At 40.2% G+C, this 23,145-nt stretch overlaps 2 protein-coding genes across 2 annotated transcripts in view; both read right to left on the reverse strand.

Moving 5' to 3' along the window:
* Positions 1 to 23,145, reverse strand: part of LOC141009020 (catechol O-methyltransferase domain-containing protein 1-like) — a 192,352-nt gene that overhangs the window by 59,352 nt on the left and 109,855 nt on the right. The gene's annotated exons all lie outside the window — the stretch shown is intronic.
* On the reverse strand, positions 15,783 to 18,593 carry znf503 (zinc finger protein 503). The gene is made up of 2 exons (XM_073482035.1): positions 18,058 to 18,593; positions 15,783 to 17,683 (listed from the first exon to the last, which is right to left on the reverse strand). The coding sequence occupies exons 1-2, from the start codon at positions 18,310 to 18,312 to the stop codon at positions 16,253 to 16,255; spliced, it is 1,686 nt and encodes a 561-aa protein (XP_073338136.1). The 5' UTR covers positions 18,313 to 18,593; the 3' UTR covers positions 15,783 to 16,252.

A 23,145-nucleotide genomic window follows, 5' to 3' on the forward strand; every position in this document is an offset into this window, starting at 1 on the left:
AAAAGTGCATGTGAGTGACTCCGATTTGGCTTCCCCTGCCTCAAAAAAAACCTCCGCAGACAAAAAAAAAAATGCAATCCTGCCACTAAAACTCAATATTTCTGCTGGACACACTGAGTGGTGAGTGAATCAAAGGGAGGGGTTTTTCCCTTCACACCATCCCACCCGCACACACACGAATACGAATACACACATGCTCCTAGACAGAAACATACACACATTAGTCGACAGGGCAGTACACTGAGGTGGTTTATGCTTCTTGTCAGTTGGAGGGCGTGATGAAGTAATGATTAATATGGGGGATGTTTGGAAATGTAAATCTGTGCTGCAGCACAAATAAACCAGGGGGGTTTCTGGGGATGATTAAATGGACATTTCACAGTTGATTGAGCATGCAAAAAGTCATCCATTTCCCCCTAACTCTGTAAACAGCAACGGCTACCCCCTTTCCTGTGAAGTATATGATGGTCGTTGTGGTTTTATATGCACACACAGGCCATTGAAGACGAATGAGTGGCTCAATTTATATAACCACTGGGATCTCCTGATTAGGTAATTTATATGGAGGACAGGTTTATAACTGCTAACTCACCGTCATGTCCCGCAACAATTACTCCTGAAATCCGGCTGTAAAAGCAGACAGTAAATTCTGCATTTTTCTTTCGCTGTCATCAGGGCCCATAACCTGAGATCTGATTTTCCATAAATCTTTTTTTTATGAAATGGAGGGCAATTACATCAAGAGAGAGAAGGACTTTCAGAATTGATCCAAGTAGTGAAGAGTGGCATGTATAGTGTCTCAGATTGCCCTCAGTGGCTTTTGGTGGATCTAAAAAGCTTCCAATTTACAGTATGTGCCCCATGTATTTGAGAAAATGGACTATCATCTCCTTAAAGGGTCGGGAACTCATCTACTGAGGGTGAAGGTAGCAAAACATGTATTCACACGGGATAACATTAATTCACATTAGTAATGGATGGTGACCAAAACCCCAGTAATCTGATCAATATGTGACAAAGGGAAAGAATGACAAACTCAAGCAGCAGGAGTAAAGAAAAACCAAGACAGAGTTGCCGTCAGATACAATGTAAACTCCTGACAAAATCAACATACAGCTGCTGGCTACAATGTAGCATCGTCAGCAACATCGATGACAACGCAAAATACAGTCACTGTAAGTGGTCATTACTGTAGTTTATTCAAGAAATTTAAGAGGGCTTGTGGAGACGATATATGAGTGCTTTTTGGAGACAGTCATCATTGTCTCCAAAAAGGAACTCCAATTAGGTACAGGTACAATAACATTGAGAACATACATGATTAACAGCACTGTGGGACATAAATATAGTGAGTTGTGAAACATGAATATGGTTATAAAAATGTGGAACCGCATTTGAAAATAACAAGTCAAAAGGTCGTGCATGACTTTACTGTTCTTAGATTTGACGGGAAAATACTTTGGACATTTGACTGTAAGTAAACAGTGAAGTCAGCTCTCTTGGGCCAGTGTCTTTCAGACTCAGGGGAGTTTGGCTGAAACACAAGGTCAGATTTCCTGGATGTAAAATTTAATATTTTTGGCACAGCAAAGTAAAACTCCGAGGTAAGCAAGTCAGGTTGGTCTTTCTTCATATTAAAGGTCATACTGATCCCATTTTTATGTTGACAAATCATTTTTTAATAATCAAGTTTCAAGTTTCAAGTTTTTTTATTGTCAATTTCTCCACATGTACCAGACATACAGAGGAATCGAAAAGACGTTTCTCACTATCCCACGGTGAGAGAAATAAAGTGCACAAGCACAACAGATGAAGACAGACATTTCCTAACAATAATAATAATAATTCCTAATAATAATAATGATACACCTACAGGGCTTGTAGGAAGGTGCAGAATAAAAGTATATCTTTTCCCTAAAACTTTTTTTGATTGTGAATTATTAATTGTAAAAATGTTGTCAGGTCCAACATGATTTTGTTGGAATGGAATACCTGATTTAGTGGCTGAATGTTATCAATAACAACATCAATTAATATATATGTGTTTGGTTAATTATGGATTGTTTTAAAGTCCTGTGTCTAATCAAAAATCTAATTATAATTATTTTATTTTAGATTATTCTAGATTTTGATTTTTGACTGATCATTCACCAAATGTGTAACATTTCGAACATATCATCCGTCTGACATATTACATGATTACAATAAGTTAATAACATGGTGTAATTCTGTTTGTCTATTAACTACAAGATCATTTTGCCGAAAGTAATTTGAAAGTAGCCGAAAATTACGCAGCACTTCTCAGCTACTTTACTGTATGATGGCGCCAGATGAAAAAAGGAAAAGAAAACATGCTAAGTTACATGAAAACTCCTTAAAAGTTTAACACTGCGGTCCAGCATTCACGGAAAATTGCTTTCGACATCTCTCTCAGCATATGTTGGTTTGTTCTGGACAGCATCTGGTGCGAAGTGGATGTGTGCTATTAACAAGTCCTCCGGTTGGGGTCCCACCCCAGCATGGCTGCTTGTAAATGGCACTCTCTTATGGAGACAAATCACCCACTGGTTAGGGTTTCAATGAAAGGGGATACAGTTAGAGTACATAAATATAGCCATAGGAAACACCACTAACCATGTGATACTCAAATGATAGACTTTTTGTGGCCAAGCGCCAGCTTTCACTCCAAAGAGACCCAGCTTCCACAGCAGCTAAAAGCTCACAGTATACAGTGTGTATGGAAATTAAATCTGCAGCAGAGCCGCAGCTCAGATAGTTTTCAACAAGCACATTTAGCTGAACAGATGAGGTGGATGAACCATTAAATGGCACACAGAAAACACAGGGACAACTGTGTGTCAACTCTGTACAAAGACTGCGGCTTTCACTTGGATTTTAATGTGTATTTCAGCTGAATATGGTCAAAGAGGTGTCTGCGGAGGAACTAGAAAGTAATCACAAAAGATAGTACAAGAGAGATATACCCCTGTGAGTGCTTATTAAAAACCTGACATGCAGAATCTTCGTGTGTGTGTGTGTGTGTGTTTTTGTGAGGAGGGTGTCAAGTGTGAACATGCAAAACATGTCGAATTTAAAAACTGGTACAGCAAAACAAAACAAAAAGAAAAAAACAGCAGGAGTTACTCTTCTTTTGCCTGCACGATAATTATTGTATGTTGATGTTAATGTTATGGACAAGATGATGAGTTTGTTTCCCCATTAGTGACTGTGCCCACGCAGAAGTGATCCATATATTATTAAATAGATGATTGATTGTTGAACACATTTTTCTTGCTGTCTTCATAGCTGAGAAGACGCCTACAATTGGGTCGGTACGGTGTGTGACATAGTCTCTGTCCTGAAATGTGATCATCTTGAACTCTGAACCGACACATTGACATACTGCAGAGCACTTCACCATGAGACACTGTATCACACTCACGGATCAAATTAGCAATTACAACCTCAAAGTTCACGAGATTCAAGGGAAAAAAAACATTTTGCATCTCCCATGGTTGACTTCACCATCATCTTCATATTTGTTCACAGCTGTCACATTGATTCTCTTTCTTTTTCTCCAAGAACAAGGGGATATTGTTCTATAGTTTCAGAGTGAAAGCATGCAGGCACTCAACCTGTCGAAACCACGCTGGGCTGTGTTGAGCTCTGAACTGGAAAATGCTGGCTGCCTCCCTGCAGTTTTGGACTGTCGAAAGCGGTGGTTCTCAAATATTTTCATGTCACAGAACCCTGGATAGACACACATTAGACCACAGACTCTATAGCCAATAACATTTCATCCCCTTCACGTATGGTAAAATCTTTGCCATTGATTTAATACTGAATTGTATAACTGTCTGTAGTCGTGCTACAATTGACCCTTGGCTAAGCCCCTCCTTAGAACGGCCACTGTCCAATCCTATATTCACTGTTGTTAAAAGACCCCTAAAGTCCAAAAGTAAAAATATGTTAAATAGTTAAATATTACTTTGGTAAAAGTGAAAGCCACCCATACATATAGTACTAGTATGTCTTTTTTCTGATATGTATGTACTTAAGTATCAAAAATCTAAGTAAAAGTCAATTACATATATATTTACATGTATGTCCAGTATATACTGTATGCTATGGGTCGACCAGTGATTGGCTGATTATCGCATCCCATATTTAGCAATTTCTGTTATTGCAAACTGTTTTTTATCGAATTGTGTGCCTCTTCAGCCCTGATGCAACTAGCATAAAGTTACGTATTATATAAATTTAGCATAGTAAAAAGTATTTGCCTTCAAAACATAGTGGAGTGTAAGTACAAAGTAGCAGAAAATGGAAATACTCAAGTAAAGTGTAAGTACCTACCAACATTATAGAAACTGTAGCTAAGCACGGAAAGCCTGTCCAGCTTTCAGAACAAGGGAAAATGGTGTACAAATGGAGTGGGTAAGTCTGATAAGGTTAAGACTCAGCGGTAGAGGTAGCGTACTTAACAACTTTAAGTTAACAACTTTAAAAAAGTCACTGCTGAAACCATCAGAGATCAACAAAAACTCCTTTCTCCTGCTCCAAACTGGTAAGTAGCTAACGTCAGCTAGATTAGCGCACCGTTGTTAGTTAACAAAGACGATTGAATATTTATTATAAGTTACTTCTGCTCTAACTTTAATAAAGTTAATTGTGTAGTTGTGTTCCTGATGCACTTTAAACGAATGGGAAAGCGGGATAATTTTAAGTTTGCTAGCAGTGGGCTAAAAGATGATGAAAGCTAAACTAAACGTTAGCTTAAAATGAAACAATGTATTGACTTACCCTACTGTGTAAGAACATTGTTGGGACTGAAAGCTTTTCTCAGATTTTAATGTCCTCTTCTTTCACTATACAATATAAAATGAATTGTGAATTAAGCCCTGAAATGCATGTTGTAGTCGTTTCTGTCTACTGCTCTCTGATATTTCAGAACTATTTGCTTCAGAGATCTCCTTTTTTTGGAAAATGTCCCACTAGTATTGTTGAAAGGTGAAAGCTTGACAGGTGTGGCAACGCAATTAAGGGGGTGGGACTTAGCACACAGTCCATTGTGAGGTAATATCTTCACCAGCTCCCCCCCAAATCCCCAGACCTTGCCCTTAAACAAGGCACTGGTGTAAAGATAAATGAGATTAATGGCATTAGTCATTGTGAGCTGCACCAGTGTACATTCATCAAAGGAATGGGTGACTCAAGTCTTATCAGAGGGCATAATCAACAGGTGCTCGAGAGTAAACACTCGGATGATTAATCGTTTGCATATCAAGTCTGCTTTTCCAAAAGAATATGCTCAAAATTCAATGAACTGCCAGAGACATTAAACATTAACAGAGAGTAATATTTAAAAGAACAATGCCCTTTGATTGGCGGCATCCATGAAATGGCGCTTGAATGACATTGTAATGAATAATATTCTTTGGCTTTGTTTGCAGACCAACAGAACGCTCTCCCACAAAGAACCGACGGTGTGTTTCTTTGAACTGGCGTTTAGACCGACAAACAAAAACATTTGCCAAAAAAAGCAGACGCATTCATATTTCATAATAGGGCTCCCATGTGAGCACTGAGGGTAAATCACACATCAAAATTTAAAACAGATCTATTTTTCATACGCACTACATCAGATCAGTCGTATTACCTGTGGAGCCTTGGACTGAGGCCTGTTCATAAATGCATATACAACGCATTCGGCTGCACCTCGGCTGCTTGTGGTTATGCGGTGTTTCATGACGCCCTGTTTGCAGTGAAGTACTGAGCAGCTTATTAATCAGCGCTGAGAGGTCTCCCATCCATCCAGGCATATGGCTGCTTGCCTGTGGAACATTTTAAAGGCAAGCAGGTCTATACAACAACCATTAAAAGCACAGAGAGCCATATCCCTGTAAATTATTTAGCTGGGAGAGGGTAGTAAATCAGTGTGAGTGTCATATACTGAACATGGCACATGCTGGAGTGAAAAAATGCGTACAGAGCGACTATTCACACATGGCGCTGAGCGTGGCATTTAAAACCCTGTGTCGTCCGCCATCTCTCCACAGCCCTGTCAACTTCAGTCACAACTAATTCATTGAAGTTGATTATGAATGATCCATTTTGGGAATTTGTACAATTGCACTCTGCTGAGTATCGAGCTCGCACACACTGAAAGCGGTGGCTTATGTTGTGTTTCAAATCAACGCTTTTCCGCATTGTTATTTCAAAGGACGAGGCGAGAAAAGCTCTCCGGTGCATCGTTAAATGGAAAACTATGCTCTGGAAACATATGATGAACAGGGTACTGACTAAAAGCATTCTGTGGAGGTAATAGTTACGTGAGAAAAGCCTCACTGAAATTTTAAAGCCACAACACTCCCAAACTAAACATTTTGTAGTTTAGGCCATAATCAGTCTGCCTTCACACGGCTATTCAAATATTCCATTTGTAATTTTTGAGGCAAGAGTTATTCCTGAACGTCAGTGCTTGAGATCTGGCTTGTCGACAGGCTTCACTGTGACTGACACACTCATCAAAATGAGAATCCTTCTTGCCTGGGGGAACTGTGATACCTGTCAAATGGTGGATATCTTTTAATGTTCCTGTCTCAAATGCATGTCAGAGCAAATGCCAAGTCCTAACATCAGTTATTACCTGGATGTTCGACGCCTGATTCCTCTTATTTACCTAAGGTTTCAAAAGATCCCTTCACTTGTCTTTCCCGCTGTCTTTGTGGTGAGAATCATCCCACTGACAGTTTTTCTATCTTCAAATTTTCAGTAGATTTCATCTGTTTATTTTTTGATTGACTCCTTGGGTGTGCGCCGTGTGTGCATGTGTAAATGTGTGCTTCGTCTCTCATAATATTTAAAGCCTTTAAGGTTGATAGCTTGCATTTGCCAGCTTCCATCTTAAAGAAAATTAACTATACAGACCCCCTCATCGGAAACACTCCTAAGGCTCCTGTGTGACCTCCTGAGTTTATTCGTACTGTGTGTCTATAGGGGGAGCAGTTCAGCATATTACTGTCACAACACTTGGCTTTCAAAAAGCTCTGTAACCTCAAGTCACAGAGCCGAGAGAAAAGCCAGCTTCTTGTCACATAAAACAGCTGCACTTAATCCAAACTCTGGGTGATGTCGAGCGTCACACATAAATCTCTGCTGTTTAAACACTGTTCATTATATGAGTGACTTTTAGCTTTTAGCTTGTTATTCTGAGTGCCTTCTCTGCAGTCAGTTACAACCAAATAAAATCACATATAAATAATCAGAACTAGCGAAGAGGAGTCATCCTGACATGTCGCATCAAACTCACTGCATAAAGTGTTACCATGACCACTGCCTCAGACAACAGAGGTAACAGTTTTCAGCCTCGGCTGTACCATGTGGTTTACAGCTGAGATGGACTGTCTTGACTGACTTTGAATATCTGTTTGACTGGCCACAGGAAATGAAGACAGACAGCTATGGTCTTCTTTATCTGTCATGGGACATGGCACATTTGAACAGACATACTGTAGATTTTTCCACACTAACCTCTTGTCACCAACTTAAGACACCAAAGCAAGAAGCCCCATTCATAAAATGGATTCATAATGATTTTTGATCTGAAGATCTGAAGCTTCATCAGAAAACCATATATGAGTCGTTATTTGTAAAACCTTACATTGATGTGATAATGATCTTATCTCTACTCAGAGTTTAGACTTAGCTATTCCTTCTGGTTATGTATGGGTTTTGCAGTTTGGGGAGCATTTGCATCCAGACCTGTGGTAAACTTTGCTCGAGCTTTATTAACAAGCTGTGTGTTTGGCTTCATTTCTCAACCAACTAGTCTACTAAATCAATCTTAATAATTAGATTTTTTCATGGTTATTCCTGACTAAACTCTCGTTTGTGCTGGCATTATAGGGGAAAATCGCAAGCAGGGTGCTGTCAATTTAAGTGGGTTTTTGATAAATACATGACAGATTCTTAGAACCTGTTTAAAGGGGCAATATGTAAGAATTTTAAAAAATTAACTATCAACAAAATGTAAAGAAATAGCAGTTTTGACATCATGATGTCTATGTTGCTGAAGTATCTACTGAAGTTAGCATGCTAACCACCTAGCCCCAGCCCATCACGGTCCAAAGCTCCCCTATTCCCCGAGCTCCCAGTCCAAACTGCTAGCTGCACGGCTAACTGAGCTAACTAGTTAAGGCAGCTACCGTTAGCAGCAGTAAACAATTAATCTGGTGATATGCTGCTTCCTATTTGTTGTGAGTATGAATTTGACAGGTGGCCAGTTCCTACATACTGCACCTTTAAGCGAGGATCACTATACTCAGTGTCTTCATTTTCATAAATGACACCCCAGGTATGTGGCCACAACTACATGACTGATGCTACACTACTACACTGTCTGTAAAGTTGTGGGGTAACACATTTTAATGCCAACATATATTAGCTTCTTAATAAAGCACGAGATCACTAACTGGAACTTCGACTGAATTAAAACATGATTTATAGCTGCTTTACATTATTGGTCTCTTTTCTTGTTTATTTTCTTGTAAACGTAGTCACCTAAAAATATGCAGTGGTTATATTGTTTAATCTGTAACATTTCTTCTTTTCCCTTTGATATAATGTCCCTATAATCATATTATCTGGAAGGAAATACACAAAAGCTTTTCTTTATATTCTTAGCCCCGAACTTTTTACACAATAATGCATACACTATTTTGAATAAGCAACTTATTTCAACAAAGAAATACTTGCTTGTTCAGCATATAGACTGTTTTCACTACATCCTCTGTGAGGCAGAAGACAACAATAAAAGAGGAAAAAACAAATGGATTGTAGGTAATTTGAGGTTCAATTTCTCAGTTAACACTAAAATGCATTAAAGCAATAAAAGTGACGCGAGCCCCCATATTTCCTAGGGCTGTGTTGCTGTACGTCTGGCCCAATTTGTCTCCCAGTCAGGCCCATTAGTCTACTGCGCTCCCTTCTTAATACGCTCGGCTCCCCCAAATGCCTCAGATCAATGTGTGATACATCGCAGCATCATCACTTATTGCATGTGGATGAGTTGAGAAATGTCCCCCTCTCCTCTTATTTCCTTGGAGAAGTCTCTATTGAAAGTCATATGGGCACAGGCACAGAGAAGTAGTTTGGTTTGAGGTTGGTGGCGTGGAGGGGAGGGAATTGTTTGGTCCACTGACATGAATGAATTGCTGGAGTAATGTGGAAGCTGGTAATAGTTGAATAGTTTATATCAACGTGATAAATATAACTCTCATAAATCACATAAGTGTTATATATTGCTGTTTTTCACAGTTGGCTCCGACCAGGAATCTCTGGAGAATATCATAGTGGAGTGGAGTGTACACTTCCTTTTTTTCCCGTGTACAGAAAGTTCTGGGTCTACAGTGATTCCTTAAATTGGATAATTTTCCTATGGAGTACCACCATTATACAGAGAACTTTTAACGTTCCCATATGGTTCTTTATAGGTTTGTGACTGATTCTATTGCTGCTAAAACAGCTGCTGAGTTGGGAAATGGGGGCAAACACAACGTGTATTTACGCATTTACTACTGTTTTTAAACCGTTAGCACAGAAGTCACGTGAAAAGAGAAGGTTATAATGTTGGTCCAGATATATCCAAAGATGAGACAGAAAGAGTCGCTTCAATCAGTGTTCACTCTGGGACACATTATCAACTGAATTCAAACTAATTCCAGATATTAAATCTATTACGACAAATGTCAAGTGCGAGCTAAAAGCAAACAAGAGCTGTACCCAATATTTACTAACTTTACACCATATTAGTATTAGTGTATGTGTATTTTATTGTATTTACATATAGGTAGTGTATTGTGTTTTTATGCTAATAAAACCTATAAATATTTATTTACACAGTACATAAAAGCCCACCTCAGGACAAGAGTTCAAAATTAGCATTACCTCAGCTATAAACTCTTTTGTGCAGTACATCAGTTTCATTCTCTGTACCGGAATTATGTTAAATTGCATCATTCCTATCAAAAAAATGTAATAAATTAATAAATAGTATTATAATGATGTAAACTGGATAAATATCAACATTTTGAATAAGCTAAATTGTTATTGTTGTTAGCTCTATCAGAGAACGTGATGTTAGCTAGAAAATATGCTAACCTTAGCCGAAAACAGCAGGAGCTCTTGTTTGTGACAGTTTAGCAGTGATGATAGGTGATAGCTGAAGCCATGTGTTGCTTATCACCTTAGATTCAGTTTGTTCATGATTTATTCTATAATGCATAAACAAAACACATTGTGAGGAACCATCAGGCTCAAGTCAATCACTCAACATGTTTTCATCTACAATTTAAAGAAGGAATATTCTGAAAACATATAAAGGGCAAAAGAAGTTCGCCACTGACGACCAATCACCCCATCAACTGAACTGTATCAAAAATGTGATGTTTAGTAATGTAACATCTGCATGTATCCTCTTTGCTTCAACTTGTCTCAATCTACGCCCACTGAAGTTTGTGATTTTCTTTGAAAATCCCTTTGAGATTGTGCATCCAGCCATTAGTTTCTATGCGTAGGCGGATCAAGCAACGACGACTCCCATGACTTTCCACTAAAGAAGTCATAAAGCCAAATAGTCAAATCCAACACATGTTGTGGCTATACAGCACTCTGGTACGTTGGCGATAATAACATATTGACATATTGTGTTTGGGGAGAAATCACAATGTTCTGTACAAAAAGTGGCATACAACAACATGAACAAATCTGCATTTGCTTATAATAAAACCTCCACAGGGTAACTTTAAGAAGCTTTCATGTAGAGTTCAGTCACTAAGATGCTTGTTTTGTCCTCAAGCTAACTAACTATGCAAAGATTTTGAGATATGCTGAGGGAGTGTTATATTTCATGTGTTTGTGTGTTGTTTCTGGTTAGATTGTGAATGACAAGTCCTACACAGTGATGCCACATCAACTTAAATATTTTAATATATTCTATCCTAATTGTTGGGTAAAATTAGGAGTATTGTACAAAGACTCCTTTTACTTGCAACCATCTCAGTGTTATTTATTTATTATTTAAAGTATTTATAGTTTGTTCCATACATTAACTTTATATTTTATTGTATGTTAATTGTAATTTGAATTATTACATTTTCTTATGGTAATTGTTATTGCATGGGTGCAAATGCAATATTTATTTGAAAAGCTTTTTTACGCAGTTTGCAGCATTACTCTGTTATTTATTTTTTACTGTATAACTTGACATTATATATATATATACTCACATGTGATACAGTATGTTTACATCTTGTCTGCTGACAGTCGACAAAAAGAAGAAGAAAATAACATGAAGTTACTTTTGTCACTTTTAAGCCTTGTTTTGTATTTTCTGGGTTGGTTTAACAATCATGTAATATACCAATAATAATAACCCCAAAATTAAAGGTAAAAAATCAACCAGTTTTTGGAGCCTTTTGTTGTTGTGCATAATCAAATGTAGGCCTAACCAGCACCCAATCAATAACAAAAAAAACGTTATAACTTTATTTTGCATAAATGTATTGATCACTGTATTATTAAATGTTTCCAGGAGTGTAAGTTGTGGACAAGTATGACCAATCATTATATCTTCATCCAATACGACAGAAGACCTGGGTTTATGTACTTAGTTAGCATGTGAGTCATGGTAATTGGTGGCCCACGCCCATGGAAATGACATCATGTACTCATACTGTCATGTTAGGCCGGTGACACACCATCAGGATTTACTCATAGAAGGGAGAAAACAGCCAAAGACAGCAATTATGTGGTAGACTGAACCCTCAACCTGTCAAAAAAAAACTTGGATAGCAAATGCCTTTATCTCAAATTAAGCCAGATGACTCTGTGTTTGATAGTCCACTGGGTGGCTACACACAAAGACAGATGCTGTAAGATGTATTGTATTCACACAGCTTCAAACAATTAGAATAACCTTGTGATTGTGCGCCGTAACACCCTGAAGATACAACGCTGCGGCACTGCTGATTTCAAATGAAGGCAAAAAGCCCTTTGGAGCTGAGCCCATCGCTGACATTTTCTCTGCTTTTTTGCATTTATCAGTGACAGACAACAACCTCATCAGCCGGCACACTACTCCGACATACTCCATTAAGGTGCCTGGAATAAGGGTGCATTTCCATAAAATATTCTTTGTCAGAATCAGAAAATGGGCAAATTATCTGAACACTAAAACACCCCAGCGCACCGTAGATCCAAAAAGCAGACAGAAATGACCTCATTTAGACTGTCTAAGCACAAGAAAGTGTCGCGCTGGTTAGAGATCTGAGTGGCACGGATAGATCAACACAGCCACTTCTCTCACATCACCTGGATGAGCACTTTACATTTGTAAATCAATGAGCAGGCTAACCACATGTAGAAGAGCTGGGAGGGATTCCTGTCTGCCTTGGCACCAATTTTGAGAACCAAATTACCTCTAGTGTGGCTCTCAGCTGGAGACTACATTCTAGGATCAATCTGTCAGAAAGGGTGCTTTAGCGTTGATGGATATGACATGTGACCAACAACAATGTTGATTTTTTTTTAATCTCCTGGATAATAGGCAGATTTAGTACGGATTTGCCTGCGAGCAGTGGATCTGGTTACGACCACTGAGTCCCTGCTTTGTTCCATGCTGCTCACTTTATGGCTTCATTACCACAATCACAAAGCTGCGGACACCTCAACAGCCCTTATCACCATAAATCACATACTGAGATAATGACAGTCGGGTGTTCCAGCTAAGATGACACCTTTTACTACGATTGGAGTGCACAGGCGTAGTGGAGACACATGTGATGTACAGTAGTAGATACACAAAGACCTGATCTCTGCGGCGTGTGAGATGTGTAATCAAAACGCATTGGAAAAGTAGCAATCTTTACTTGTAAAACATAATTGCAAGTAAGAAATATCAAGTGCCCATAAAGTAAACAGTGCAAACAAAGCCATTATTGATAGGTCTCTTTTTCCCATCACCAAGAGCTTTTATATTGTAATTGCAGCCTGATAGAACAACCACACATACATAAAAGATAATAATCGCTCTTTGACTTATGTCTGGCATGGGGTTGAACATTATAGCAGCTTCCCCTTATTGACACAGCTGTTACCCAAACTATAGACTTGCCACTGCAGACGACGGCATGTCTTTATATTGTGCCACACACCCACTAATGACAGCTTTAGTGGTGGTAATTCAGTAGAGTTGAATATGGGGTTAGGTGTGTGAGTCACGTCCTGGGCTCCCCCTTCTTGCCAGATGTCCTGCCAGGTTTCCTGCAGCGTCTCTCGCGCTCTCCCTCCGAGGATGCAAGTATGTCCCAGGAATCTAAAATGGCTGCTTTAGGCCCTGACCAGAAATTTCGAAGGAGCGCAGTATATTTTGCGAGGCGGTGGAATGAGTGTCTGTCGTGGAAAAATTCTCTTTATAATCTTTAGAAAATATGTAACTTAAAGAAACGCTACGTAGTTTTGGAGAAGAAATTCAAACTCAGAATTTTAATATTTACAATATTAATGGGGTCATAATACAAACTCAGTAATATATATATATATATATATATACATATATATATATATATATATATATATATATATATATATATTAGGTCGCAGTCAATGAAGATATTTCTCTTCTGACTGAAATGTCTTCCCCAAAAGTACATAGTGCACCTTTAAACTTCAACTCATTGACCCTCAGCAGACTATTGACTTGGTTAATAGGATTCCTATTAAATCTGTAAAAATCATTTCATGCATGTAAGTAACAGTCACAACAATCTACTTTTTTTTTTTTTAATTATTACATTTCTAAATCTACCATTATGCTGTGGTTTGATGTCTTCTTTTGTCCCATGCACACCTCTGCACTTTAAGTCCTTGATGGACAAAGTGAATATGCACTTTAATGCTCTTGCATACTCTAATCCCCCATGTTCTCTCTCCTCTGTATCAGTGAGGGAGGGAGAGAGGGAGAGAGGGAGGGCTGGGTTGGTGGGAGGGTTTGGTAATTCATGCACACATGTGCCTGCCTGTTCCTCCAGTGACAGGGCCAGGGGGAGGGGCACATGATAAATTGCCTTCCACCGGGACCCTCCGAACACAGCCACCATGATGTGGGTAGAAATGGAAATTGCTCCCTTTCACCGTCATTACATCAGTTTAGGACGCGTGTGGGCCTTACGCACACTACGAGAGGAGTTTGTTTCGTCTGACTAACCGCTGTGCGAGAGACAAGGGACGGCATGTCTGAGGAGGTCTTCTAAATAAATAATCACAAGTGTGATGCAGCTGGGTCAACAGTGCGTCCGGAAGAGCTGAGAGACAGCGTCAGTGTTGTTCACAGGCGACGACAGCGCATTTATCTCACATATATACATGCTAAACATATTTTACACTATGGATACACTATGGATAATTAATGCTGGCTGTGTGAACTCAATTATCTACGCATGCGCTGATTGTCCTTGTGAAGTTTTCTATATATTGAGAAACTATAAAGCTGAAATATAAGAGAATCAGCTGCGTAATGTCCATCCCGTCATCTGTGCACGAGGAATACAATAAAGCCGAAGTATAAATATTTAAATAGTTAATGTGGGGTGTTATTTGTAATTTATAAAATGTTAAAGAGGCGCATCACTGTGCGCCTGACCTCTGCACATTCCAACCACCATTTATTCTGTTGTTTTGTACCTTTTTTAATAACAACTGTAGTGCTGTGTACATTAGATTTACAGGTGGATGAGATTATCAAATGCAAATTAAAAAGTAGCATCCAATCAAAGAAATAAAATAATAACTCATAGCAGTGTTAAATATAAACCAATAAACGGCCTCCATGTTGAAATATCACCCTGGTGGAGCCTCAGTGCTGCTCTTAGCTTTATCAATAATAAAACAAAGACACACTCGAGGACGCTTGTGAGAATTTCTAGTGCATTTAACCTGAAAGGTAGCGAATTATTCAATCCAGTCCGCCTTTCTCTTCAGGTTGTGACATTGATTTTTTTTTAATATATATATTTTAATTTAGCCATTTATATTACAAAGCTGTGCTCATTGGTTTTAAAAAAACAGAAAAATCAGCTGTCCGCATCCAACTTTTTTGTTCTGGTATATTTCCACAAACTTTTTTACGCAAGTCAAGTCAAGAAGCGAGTGAGCGCGTCTACAACACCTGGAGAAGAAAAAAAACGAGCTCCCTCATATAACTTATTGACAAAATTCAACCACCAGCAAACTGAATTCTGCCACACAAATTCACTTATAAAGCCCGTTTAACTCTGTGCACACACACACACACACACACACACACACACACACACACACACACACACATACACACACACTCACTCAGTTTGCATTTAATTTAAACTTTCTAACACGTGTGCTCTGATGAAAGTAAACGTTTTAAAGCTCCTCATGTTATTTGGCATATAAAGTAATTAGAAAGAAAGAAAGAAAGAAAGAAAGAAAGAAAGAAAGAAAGAAAGAAAGAAAGAAAGAAAGAAAGATGCACGTGACTTCTAATAACACATAAATCGTTTTAAAAAGTGTGACAGCTTTATAAATCTACAGGCCTGTATGTCGCGGTGATGACCAGATGAGGTTTTCGTCGCCTCATTAATTTAACGGACCAATTTCTTTTTTTTAAAAAAAAAAACCCGTCAGAGGAATAAAGATTTAAAACTGAATAATGTTAACACTTGAGAAAATGAGGCACACGGAGATATGGAACAGAATTGTTTCTTATTTTTTCCAGAATACATACAAAAAAATACCAATTCTCTTTCCAAGGTGTACACCTGAAAAATAACGGCAATTTAAAATGTGGACAATTTCTGAAATTTTAAGAAACAAACATGCATGTAAATTATTTTCTTCTCCATGAGACATTAAATAAGAACAAATACAATCATAGCAATTTCAAATTAACATCGAAATGAAGACCCCTACTTTAATTAGTACTCTAACATGTGTGTGTGTTTTCACTTTACCTATAGAGTTCAGTTTCAACATAATGCACTTTTTGAGTTGCTCAAATATTTTCCATTTGCAGCTATTATCGCCTGCTTTTAAGCCGACATATAAATAAATACAGTTGAAGTCCACGGTTCCCGCCCAGAAGTTTAGCGCTGTTAATATAAAAGTCTTTATATTTGCATTCTTAGTACTATAAACTTTTCAAAGTCTTTTTCTTTCCTCACTGGTATCCCAGCGCTGATGCTGTGGTGAGTCTCTGGCCGTACAGTGCATAAGGGGAGTAGTAAGGGCCGGTGGCGGCGGGGACGGGAACAGGGGCACCAGGGGTTGGCAGGGGGCTTTTGGAGTAGGGGTGGTAGCGGCTGCTGAGTCCTAACGCGTGATGCGGGCTCCTTAGAGCCAAAGTTCCGGGGCTGCCGGGGGTTCCTGACGGTGGCATGTGCATATGGCAGGCCATGGCCGCTGCTGCAGCGCTGGCCAGTGATGAAGACCCGGGATAACCAGATATCAACTTCTCCGCCCCAGTAAAAGCTGTGTGTGTCCTCAGGTGATTCAGGAGCTCTTCTGAGCTGGAGAAACGCTTGTCGCACGGTCCATTTGCCGACACCCAATTACAAACATGTGGGAGAGGGTCGTTGGGGAGCATGAAACCGTATGGGTACAGGGGGTGTCCGGTAAATGTTGGCGCCGAGGAATGAACGCCATGCATGGGGTGTGTCGGGTACATTAGTGGGTAGCTGGATTTGAGGGCGTTAGCGGCCGCCGCAGCAGCTGCTGAGTCGTGCGTGCAGGAAGCACTGGCTGCGCCCGCTAAGTGACTGGCACAATGGTAACTGAGGCAGTAAGGGTCTCTGCACAGGCTGGCTGACATGATGGACGGTGGAGAAGCCCCAGCCAGAGGGCTGGACCCAGCCTTACTGCAGCCCAGTGAGCTAGCCAGCTGTGCGTTTACCAAGCTCCCTCCGTGGGGCAGGAAGTGTTGAGGGTAACCAGCATAGGCCCCGGCCAAGCTACCTGGGTAGGTCATACCAGCAGGAGGCAAAGGGAAAACTGTCTGCCCAGGTTTGTAAGGAGAAACCGGCGCCACAAGTCCTGACCCGAGAACGGATGCGGAGGATACAGAAGTTACAGATGGGGACTCCGAGGAGGAGGTTTTAGTGCCAGGCGTCGTCTCCTGGTGTTGGTTCACCTCCACGTTAATTCCACCACAACTCACGCTTATCCTGCTGTGGCTAGTGGTGCCAGACCCGTCCGTAGTGCCATTTTTATTACAATCAGACTCTTTCTTTTCATCCCGGTCCCCACATTTCCCCTCTGATGGCATAGGGGAGGCTGAAGTGCTGGAGTGCGGGCTGCCAGTGCGCGGCGTGAACGGCTGGCAGGTGGCGCTCGGCACTCGGAAACCAGACTTCTCTCCGCTTGAGACGCCTGAAGACGAGTCCTTCTTATCGGAAGGTTTAGAATAAGGTTTGAAGCTAGATTTGTCATCCACACCGATGTCACTCATTTTCAAAGGGCCGGATTTAGATTCCTTCTCACTAGATCCATTTGATGTGACGGAGGATAATTTGGAGGAGGGTGGCGGGTCCGGTTTGCCGATCTGAGAGCAGGTCTGCGCCAGCAGAGCCAGCGGACTTTTCTTGGCATCTAGCTGCAAAGAAGATGAAATACATGTTGATGAATGCTGTTAACACGCACACCGACTGATTATTTTATGATTACAAAATATACAGCATGAGAAGAAGCGTTCAGGAGGATACTGTGACATTTCCAAACGGCACCGTACATGCAGTAATTACGCACGGCACTTGCGCGAACAAAACTAAAATCGTGTTGATTATTACAAACAAACTGTGAGATTTTATACAACAAGTTAGCGATTTAAACACCGGGTCACAGTGTGGAAGGATATATAACAGGATAACAGCGGCAGGAAGCCAAAATGTTGTCACACGAAGCACCGAAAACTCACATACCTAACACTGTAATAAGACAGGCATTAAGTGTGTAAAATGTCCCTCTTACCTCTATCGGACTGACCGGGGTAGAAGGCAAAGGCTGCAGATACTCCGGGTGCAAAATGTGTCCCGACCGTGCGGTAAGCATTTTCAAAACCTTGATGGGAAGTCGGTTTGCTTGCCGTAGTGGATCAGACGGAGGTGCGGAGTGGAGAAAAGGCTTGCTGATGCTCGCTGAGCTGCTATTCCGAGAACTGCTTCTTTCCCAGGCTACACAAATATCACTATTTTTCAGAACAGACGCCGAGGGCGATGTGCTCATGTCCCAATTGTCAGGAAATGGAACGGCGATGCTTTCGTCAGATTCATTAAGAAAATCAAAGAAAAAAGCGTCGAGCCTCTCTCACGGGTGGGGGAAAAAAGAAGAATCGTAAAACGGTTCAATAATAGGTAATCCTGGTGGTAAAGCAGCAAGGCGCGGCAGCTGGAAGGAGAGACTGTGCGAGGTTATCGCAGATCCGCGGCTGCGTCTTGCACCATGAGCGCTGCGCCTTGTGTGCGTCTGTGTGCAGGTCCTCGCTCTGTACTCCCGAAGTACGAACTGGTAGAAATTTTCACTTCAAAAGCAGCTGAATTAGTCCGAGATTAAAGCCTTTGCCGCCTTCCAATCAAATGGGACCCTGAGGTGATTGGAGGGTCAAGGGGATGTGACGTTCTCCTCTTTGTAAGCGCCTCTATTTCGACAGCTCGGGGGAGGAGATAGGCTTGAATATTTTGGTTACTGTGAACGCTTACGCTTATTTTAGAAGTGGGGCTACGGACTCAGGACACAGAGCACAGTGTGTGAATAATACAGCAGACGAACGAGCTCTCCTGCCTGAGAGTAAAAACAAAACCATCATTTAAATATTTTCAGTGTGTTTAGTTCGATATGAAAGATGTCAGAGATTTTGTGTAAACGCAGTTTCTTTACCTTATTTTCTGAGAAGAGTTAAGTAACGTTTTAGAAATATACATTATATCCATCTTAGACGCATGTAAGTTGTGATGGCACGAGCTTTTACGGGAATGAACTCATATGATCCACCCTGTCAGTGCTGCCTAATTATTAAAATAGCTACAATTACACCCATTCACTAAGTTTGTAGATGGAATATGTTATTCTGGGCTCCTTCGCGATCACAACAAGTGTTTTATATCTATTTTTCTCCAAAGGTCTGAACACCCAAAGTGTGCGTATTTTACGCACGTCCACGGCCGAGACTTTTCCTCCACCGGCAAACATAAAACCAACCACTCCAGCTTGAATTCCCTAAACAGACAAGCGTTGACAGGAATAGACCAATGTAGTGATGGAGGGATGTGAATGTCACATGTTTTCAGTATAATATACACCGCCCTTCTATTTCTATCTCCACCCCTCCGTCAAGTGTCAATTCTGCTCCACCGCAATCAATCAGTTATTTGTCAGACGCTGTCAATCCGCCGCTTGATTTATGTCAGCTATTGTGGCTGATTACATGCCAGTGTGACTGCGGGAAAAGAACAAATGGGGGAGAGCGACATTCTGCAAGAGACACCAAGTTTTCACAGGAAATAAATCGATCCAAGAGTTAAGATTTAAGTTTTTAAGATGCATCGACAATTAGCCGACATCCACAGTCCAGACAGTGTGAGGGAGGGAAGCTGTGGTCTAAACTACATTTGTCGGTTATCCAGTAGAGTCTGTGACTTTTGGAGTTCTCATCAGACACACATGTTGAAACTTTAATAAGTTGCAGACAGTCCAGCTCACATGGTTTACGGAGGTGCCAAAGTGTTTTGTCTGTAATCGGCCGATTATGGTGTTAACTGGAAGCTTTGGGAAAAACGTCCCCTTGAGAAGACGCGTGTAGTTAATAAAAAAAGAAACATCTAAAATAAAAAATAAATAAAAATAATGTGATTAACAAACTTAAAGGGACGAATCAATCATTTATATTTTCATTTTCTAATATTTTTTGGAGCCTATCAGTCAGTCCATGCAATCTGCGGGAGTAAACCTCCATCCAGGAGACGATAATGTGTAACAAGCCGGTGAAACATCACGCTCTCTCTCAGAACAGAGCCCTGTCCATTTTGGCTGAACGCATCTGCCATTGTGTTGTTAAAACCTGTCATCTGCCCCGGGCACACTGTCATCTGCAAACAAGAATAACAAAGACACGGAACAAAAAAGAAATCCAGACATTTTATATTGGTGTCAGCTCGATTTTATTTACATACAATGGGAAATGATTTATTTTCTTAAAGAGGTGGAGACGCGGACAGGGAGGGAGAAAAGAAGAGGAATGGTCTGTCAGGCCGCTGAGAAAAGAAGTTTAAAAAACGCCTTGAACTATTCACCGCTGAGATGGCTAATCAGTATTGAGGCTCCAGGGCAATCGGGCAGCTTTTCAATGCGGTTTTCCTTTCATCTCAATCGGGATGGAGGCGCTCAATTAAAAGCCTATCAGTTTGTAAGTAAATCAACGCCTATCAAAGTTGTCACATCAAACAAAACGATTATTATTGCAACCCGCCTCTGCCATTAATCTCCGTCTGTGGTAATCTGCTTGACAGGTCAACTTGGAGAGCAAGAAAACCTGGAGTGGACAGTCAGCGGGGGAAATATCATTTTAGGTGGAAAAAACCAAAAACCAAAAACAAGCTGTAGGGTTTCTTATATATACATAAATAAAGCACATGGCGCGTTTGAGTTGAATGTACCCTGGAGTGAAGGGTGCAGTGAATAAAATAAAATAAACCTACAGTTTTATCCACGTGGTTAAAAATAAAAAAGTAGAATATGCTGCAAAAATGTAGAAATAAAACCAAAGAGGAAATTTTTTTTTTTTTTTTTTGCAGTAGAGAAAAAAAAATGCTTCGGTTTCCAGGCCTGCACTGCTCTGAATGACAGACTACAGCTCTGTAAACTGTGTATGAATAAATAAAAACATGCAATAACTGTTTTCTTTCTGAATAATTAAGTTCTAACTTTGTGATCATGTGCAATATAAATAAACTACAGCTGTAGAATTGGCTAACAGCTCTCAGTTTAATTTGTGAGAAGGGAGGAGAGGAAAAAAAAAGTCCAAATGAACGCAGCTTTATTCCTTCAAATGTTTTCTGTCTCGTGTTTTTGTCTGGCAGAGGAGAAGGAGGGGGGACGTTTCACAATATGCAAAGATGTGTGATTGATAACAGGCTTGCTGTTTTCTGCAAGGGCTGTCAGTCCGTGACACAATATGTGAGTTATTAGGGCAAAGAAGGGCAACCATAAATTTTCACTGTCAGGCGAAAACCCTCTTTATTGTCCGTATGACGAATGGGCTCCTGCACCAGACACCAAAATACTCGGCATTCCCCTTAAACGGGAACACATTTCTGCGACCATAATTCATGATATTTAAATAGAAAGTTTTAATATCCCCATATATTTCATAACTCTGACATGTTTATGAATCACTCCCCCGCATGCAAATACAACTATTTACATCTCGTGAGGAAATATGTTGGACTTGCAGGATTACTGTGGGCTGTGTGCTGCATGGGCCGAGTCTTGATTTATACATATAGGTAGAAAACACACGGTTAAACAGCTTCCCCACGGCGGACCATCACACTCTTCCTCTATTTATAATTTAAAAAGTACTTTTTTCTTAGAATCTGACTTTTTTTGAGAGCGCGTCAAAACTTAAAGTTAGAATTATTATTTTATCTCAGCCCGTGTTCACACTATTTGTAAGACAATAACCCTGAAGTGCACATATTCTCCAAATACAGGGAGCAAATTAAATAGGCAACAGGCTGCACAGGAGACGGTTTAATCCGTTAAAGCGCATGCATGAAGTGGACAATAATTTTTCTGAAAGTCCTCCGAGGAGGGACAGGATTACTGCACAGTCCGCGACGCGACATTACCTGGAAACACTAAGCTCCGATGTAAACCGTCAGAAAGGTAAAAGGATTCTTTAAAATAAAAAAATAAGTCTGTGACAACATTAAATAATCCTTCTGTCTAAACGAAACAGTTTACCATCACACAAACACACCAAACATTACATTCTGTCAGATGAAGCACCGCGAGCAGCACAGCGCGGACTGAAGCCATGCTCTCTCTCTCTCTCTCTCTCTCTCCCTCTCTCTCTCTTCCGCGTATGGGAGGTCCCGCGTGACGTCACACCACAGCCACTCAGGCACAGGGACACTATGGTGTCCCCAAACTTTCTGCTTCTCACACCATTAGGACCACAGTGATCTGGAAACACGCAGGTTTGCGCCCTCACACTTCACCAGAGCTGCTGTGGCTTCACTGTTAGCTCACCAGCTTCAGTCAGAGAGAGATCCACGCTGCTGCAGTGTGAGGCTGCCATGTCTGCTGCTCTCAGGGCAAAGTGGCACAAAGAATGAAAGATAGTTTGGTGACTAAAGTAGCTTAAAACTAGTTAGTTATTATTAGAATATATAAAGTAACAGTACATTTTAATTTAGTCAACATGGCAGCAGTATCTGTATACCTGTGCTGTGAGTGGAGGCAGTGATACCCAGTACAATAATAGTCAGAGTGGACAAAAAGTTTCCAGAGCTTCACATCTTTCTCCTAAACAGCTGGAGTAGATGGGGACTTGTTTTAAAATATGATAAACTACTAAATAAAAAAGCTCAAAATGGCTCCACAGCTCTGGAAGCAACACGATCCAATATTGTTTTATAAAGACACAAACCAATCACTTCAGATGGTAAAGCCTTATTTATTTACTTATTTTTTGCATTTTTAAAACAAGTCCAGCTACTTAAAGGCTTTTTTTGTAAGTTGTGTCTCTGAAATATAAATGAATCATAAGCCTGATATGAAGCTGTAATGGTTTGTTTACATTCACATTCATTATATATATATAAAAAAATACATCCCTCTTTGTGTAGAAGGAAAGTGGCACAAAGCTGGTTTATGTTTCATATTTTGTATAAATATAAATTTGAACATAAATGTTAAATAAAACAACATCGTCACCAGCTGCTATGTTCTTATGCTCTTTGGCACACTGATCACATGACCAGCCTTCATACAGTATATGAAGATTTATTTTGCCCTGCTTGGTTATTCTGTGGCAGCGGGGTCAAAATATGAATAGAA

The sequence above is a fragment of the Pagrus major genome, chromosome 15 (assembly GCF_040436345.1).
Source record: "Pagrus major chromosome 15, Pma_NU_1.0".
Lineage (NCBI taxonomy): Eukaryota > Metazoa > Chordata > Actinopteri > Spariformes > Sparidae > Pagrus > Pagrus major.